Genomic DNA, 6,000 nt, shown 5'->3' with positions numbered 1-6,000 from the left:
CAAACTTCATGCTCGCTCATCTCGTCTCGGTCACAGCTTTCGGGAGGTTCGGTCGGAGCGCAAAGGTGCGTTGCGAAGGAAGGAGGCGGACGGAGAAGGAGACGCTCGGACTGGGGATGGGTGCTTCGGGCATGGGGAGGCGATGGCCACTAGTGGGCCGGCCTGTCGCGGACGGGTGTCGCGCGCTGGTGGTGGAGCACGACCGGTCGCTTAATACATTTTGCGAAATCTGTTTTCAGATTGAGACTTTCGCAATAGTTATGGCCTTTTCCAGAATTAAAATGGGATTTTCGGACATCCGGCCCAAGTTTAGATTGCACCCGGTCCACACTTGTCCACCCTGCTGCAGGTTCCTTGCGCCCAGTCCCGTGCTTTGCCCCGGCCCAAACACCTCTGGAAAAAAAGGTAATCGTCCGCCGGCTGCGGAAGCCACGAACCGCCGCCGCCGTTGCCAGTGCCACCATGGACGACAACGACACCCTTGCCGCCGTCCTATCCTACCTCCCGCCGCCCGCCGCCTCTGCCACCGGCTCCCTCTCTTACTCCTTCCCCGCCGCGGACGTTGCCTCCCTCAACGGCGAGGAGGAGGACCGCATCGGCCGCCTTCCCGACGAGATCCTCCGCAACATTGTCTCCCGTCTCCCAACCAAGGACGCTGCCCGCACCACGGTGCTCTCCTCCCGCTGGCGCCACCTATGGGCCTCTATCCCTCTCGTCCTCGACGACGGCGCTGGCGGACTCGCCCCCGCCGCGGCGGCGGCGGCGCTTGCCTCCCACCCGGGGCCAGTCGTCTCCGCGCGCCTCGCCTCCTCGCAGGACGCCGAGGTCGTCGCCTCCGTGTTCGCCTCCCTCGCCTCCAGGGACGTCGAAGACCTTGTCGTGGTGATCAATGGCTCCTGGCCAGTCGAGTACCGCGTCCCCTCCGAGGTCTTAGACTGCGCGGCCCTTGGCCGCCTCTGGATCGGCCTCAGTCAATTCCCGGACACGTCCGGCGTCGCTCCGGCCCTCCTCAGTCTGCGGGAGCTCGGCATCGTCCACTCCTCCGCGCAGGATCGCGACCTCCACGCCGTGATCCCACGCTGCCCCGAGCTCGAGACCCTCGCCCTCGTTCTGACGCAGGACCACCCGAGATACCTCCATATCTGGTCGGGGAGCTTGCGCGGCGTGGTGATTTGGAAGTCGATGCTCAGAGAGGTGCACCTTGACGATGCGCCCAACCTGGATCGGCTGCTGGTGGAGCCGATTGCTGATGCTGCCACACACATTAAAATCATTAAAGCACCAAAGCTCAAGATTCTTGGTTACTTCGATGTTGGACTGCATCAACTGAAGATTGGTAATACTGTCATAAAGGTACGCTGCGTGTGCTGCTTATTTCATTTGCCTCTCCATAGTGGGATAGATGATATTTAATCATTCCGTTTCTCTTCCTTGTATTGAAGCTTGAGACAAAGATAAAGCCAAACGCAATGGTTCGGACCCTGAGGACACTGGCATTGAAGGTGCAGTTTGGAGTCGAGGATCAAGTGAAACTGATGCCCACCTTGCTTAAATGCTTCCCATGCCTAGAGACATTGTACATCAAGGTATCAAGCCCATGAATTCATCATTCATGTTGTAGTTTGTGATTTTACTTGCTAAACTAAACCATTAACTTGGTTGCCGTGTAGTCGGTTCCTTCTGAAGCACTGGTTAATGCTGGCATAGAATTCTGGGATCAAGTTGGCTTCACAGAATGTGTATATTCACATCTCAAGAAGTGTGTGTTAGAAGCTGTGCGAGGCGAGGATAATGAGCTGGCATTTGCAAAGTTCATCATGGAAAGAGCTCAAATGTTGGAGGACTTGCATGTTTTTGTGGATGGCAGTTGTTCAAAAGATTTTGTGCTATGTCGTTTGTCTTCTGAAGGGTGTGTATCTCCAGATGCTAGAGTTGTGGTGGAGAGGCAAGATGGCACTGTGTGGGGCTTCCAGAGAGCCATTGATTTGTTTCAGAGTGACCCATTTGGTTGCTGAATCTGGAGGTATTATCATGGTTTTCTCAAACTTCTTTACATTCTGTATTCTTCATATCGTCATATTGTTATTGCCAACACCACACCTGCACTTGAGTTTTCGGCACATCTAGTCATCCAGTTTAGACAGTCATATATGTTCCTATTATGTCTGATTCTTTAACTGCTTAAGTCTACACAGTGCCTGATTTTTTTTATTGTAACCCCTGATCCCATGAGCTTTGATTATGTCATAACTGTTATGAATCCAGCTTGAGATGCAACATCAGTTCTTCCAAAAAAAAAAACGCCATGATCTGTGTTTTCTTCTGGTACTGTCAGTTGTAGATAGGACGAGAAATGTGTCCTGATATGTCAGTTTAGCCCGTTGGATTTACATATAGTTTTTGCCCACAACCATGATGTGTGTTCTTCCCAAACTTCCAATTGCAGTAGTAATGAAAAAGTATAAATTTACTGGATTGCATTGCTTTTGCTTGTTATGACACATCATTCATCTCACCTTTTGGGTGACAGTTGCATAGGAACTTTCCTCAGTTCTCATCAGAACAATTTACTATTTTATCTCAGGTGGCAATTTGCTATTTAACTAGCAAGCTTGCCCATGCATTTATGCAGCTAGATAGCAAATCACAACCTAATATCAATGTTGTTTGTCATCTCCATTGCCGATAAGCAGTTTGGGCATTGGCAAATGGCAACTCAAGTCATCCCCTTATGGCCTTACCCCTTTTGTCTGTCTCTTGAGCCTCCTCATGGCCAGTGTTCGCATGTAGCTTGTTGGCCACGATAGTCGATACCGCTGCTAGTCCATTTTGTATCCAAGATCAATGAAGTTAGCTGCCAGCATTATTTCCCTCTCCTCTCTGGTGCTGCATTATTTTTCCTCGTCATTATGTACTACTTGGATCTTCTTGCTAGGTCGATCTTGAACACATGGATCACTCTGTGATTTTCCTCATTCCTTGCAGAACTGAACCCTACTGTTGATAACATGCTTAGCCTACCTCGGGCATGACCACCTTTGCTGCTCACTGCAGATTTTCCTTATCTGCGATGGCTGCATTACCATCCTTTCTATCCATGAAGGTTTTCTGCCTTTGTTATCATCCATGCTCAACTTGCCTCCTTGTTTGAGGTCCTTCACTATGTCTAGGAAAGAGCTCCCTTACTACCATCCATGCTCACTGGAGAGCTTGTCGTCATCCTTAACATACTCAGTAAAAAGAGAGAGTTCAGTTTTGCTATCTCCTCTGCAGAGCTCCGGCCAACGCTAGTGCTTGTGCTGTGTGCGTGTGCGATCTGTTCTCTCCCTTCTTCTACCTCTAGCCATAGTGTGTGGTCGGCAACGCCGGTGAGCGGTCGGCTCACCTGTGTGGAAGATCTAGGGGCCAACATCCTTTTTGCCAAAAGTTAGCTTTATTTTTTTAATAATGACAATAGAAAAGCCGTTATATGAGTATATTTTGTTAATTTCTAAGCCACGAGAGTTACCGCGGAGGCTTCTTTTGTTGGCCTATTACTAGAATATACTAGATATGTGAATGTGATCCAGCACGGAGAAGGCCGTCAGCATGGCCAGGATATTACAAAATGTTAATCCAATCTGACCATCCTGTGTAGGTTAACCTAGCTGCTAACTACCAGACACCAAAGTGAGTGTTTAACTGCATTTGAAATCGTTACCCCTCAGCTTTGCTCTGTAGACCATTGCATTTCATCTGTAGTCCACACCCACATATTGTGGTAGGTATGTTGTGGGAGTGTACAACCATGGTAGTTGGTCCAAACCTTGTGACATCCTATGCTACAGGCTCAAACTTTTCAGCAACATTGCTATGATCTTGATGAATACACCCACCATTTGTAGCATGACGTTTTGGAGCTTACAAGATTCCAATATGGAATTTCTACAGCTAGTTTTTTATATGAAAAATGATACTATACGATTACTTAGGGCCTGTTTGGATCCCATGAATTGAAACCAATATCTAGAAAGTGCTTCCCATTTTCATTATTAGATTACTTTCCAATTCCTCTCATTCTGGGACCCAAACAGGACCTATGGAAAAACTTTTAATGACAGATCCCATGATTATTTTCATATGACTAATCGAAAAGAGTAGTTCTAAAAAACTAGCAAAGTTAGAGGCGTTTGGTTGCATGCATTCTTGGATGTCATAAAGTAATGGAGGGAGCAATTTACATTTTGATCTAGTGGGTTCATTAATCCTGTTATTCAGATAAAGTGGCTTAAATTTCTAAAACTGTTTATATATGCCATACATCTTTCTGGAATTTCTTTGGTCTTGGAACTTCAGAGTTACTAATATTGTTATGCTATGTCTCTATCAGGTATTGCATACCCTATACCAGCCAATAGCCACAGATGACTTGCCACTCCAATGGTTAAGTTTGCCCATCTGTGGGAGTGGAACCTGCAAGGCCTCAATGAGACGAATGAACTTGAGATGATTTCTAGAGCTTTGTTGTGTTGCACCTATACTTTTGAAGGACGATGATCAATGCTGCCAATCCGTTTGATTCTGAGGATTGTAATCATTTGAGTTCACCTTTGTTTGTCTTTTGCAATACTATGATACTGTATGGTATCGGCAGAGTCTCTCTTCAAGATCTTGGATGAGAAGTTGTAAAATGAGGGTGATGCTCCCATTTTATTGTTATTGATTTAAGGTGCAGAAATTGAAAGGTTGGAACATGTGAACTTTGTGAAATTCAGAAATGCAATTCTCCAATTTTCCTTAGTGTGGCAATGGAGTAAATGGTAGAAAATGCCCATATTGGGGTTCTTGCTTACTAATTTACTCCCTCCAATAGCCACAGATGACTAGATATGTAATAAAAGTTATGTAGAATGACTTACACTTTGTAACGGATGGAGTACATCAAGGTAAACACAATGGCAGATGCAAAAAGAAAAAGAAAAAAAGAGGCAAACACAAGTTGAGACCATATGAAACGTGGAACAAGTCAATGAAGGTTTCATGCAATCCTGACATATCCAAGTGGCTCGAAACAAAGGGACAATGCAAATAGGTGTACCCCTTCCACCCTTCATACAATGTACCCCTTCTGCCCTTCACACCATGGTTTTTAAAAGTGACGTCCCACATTCCACATTGTCGTTCCTCAACCCCAACCCCAATGTTTTAGGAAATTGGCCGTTTAAGGTTTTGTTTGTCTACTTCCTAGTTTCCCGAAGAGCAGTGGGTTCACGCTAGCTATATAATGTGTAGTATTATTACATTATTAGTTAATTCTATTCTTTTTTATTCAATTCAGGTGATCAATCGATCGTTTTGAGTCGCTGTCTCCTCACATTGCACAGGCGAGGGTAAGGCTTGCCACTGACACCTTTCTCCAGACCCCGCATAGAGCGGGAGCTCTCTGCACTGGGTACGCCCTTTAGATAAACGGAAATTTCTTTTTGAGAGGAAAACGGTTCCCTTACCTTTCAGTGTGTATACTGCGCCTGCTCTACATCGGTAGCAGACGGACTGCTGTGCAAGCTCCATATTCAGCTGCAGCCACCCCTGTCTAGCATGATTTCATTTGAGGAGATGGTCATCGAGTTACTTCATACTTGATCGAGAGGCTATCTCTAACAATCAGTTGACAGACAAATGCTACGATCTTTTCAGAACTTTGGAGTTCGGACTCCCAACAACGGCAGGGTGACAACTACTGTCTACAGTCCACACCTTAAAGACCAAAGAACCTCTCCTGGCACCAGTGCTTAGCAGGCTACCATGCGCGAACACAGGGAATGCAGCCAAACAAAAAGAACATGGCCAAGTCAAGATAGCAAGTGAAAACTCAGATCGTCCAACAAGAAAACGCAGTTTAGTATCACAGCTATATGACTGCAGACTGAACCACACCTGCAGAAATTCGCACAAAAAAAAAAGAACCACACCTGCAGAAAGTTGTGGCTTGTGCAGCAAACACCATCTAACCAGAATTAG

General features: G+C 46.4%; 1 protein-coding gene across 1 annotated transcript; it reads left to right on the top strand.

Annotated features, from left to right (window-relative positions):
* The first annotated feature begins 390 nt into the window (after positions 1–390).
* Positions 391–4,768, top strand: LOC136458458 (F-box/FBD/LRR-repeat protein At1g13570-like). The gene is made up of 4 exons (XM_066458393.1): positions 391–1,353; positions 1,443–1,586; positions 1,671–2,023; positions 4,370–4,768. The coding sequence occupies exons 1-3, from the start codon at positions 463–465 to the stop codon at positions 2,013–2,015; spliced, it is 1,380 nt and encodes a 459-aa protein (XP_066314490.1). The 5' UTR covers positions 391–462; the 3' UTR covers positions 2,016–2,023; positions 4,370–4,768.
* Positions 4,769–6,000: the final 1,232 nt, after the last annotated feature.

Source organism: Miscanthus floridulus, chromosome 6 (genome assembly GCF_019320115.1).
Source record: "Miscanthus floridulus cultivar M001 chromosome 6, ASM1932011v1, whole genome shotgun sequence".
NCBI lineage: Eukaryota > Viridiplantae > Streptophyta > Magnoliopsida > Poales > Poaceae > Miscanthus > Miscanthus floridulus.
This window is presented reverse-complemented; position numbering and strand designations above follow the sequence as displayed.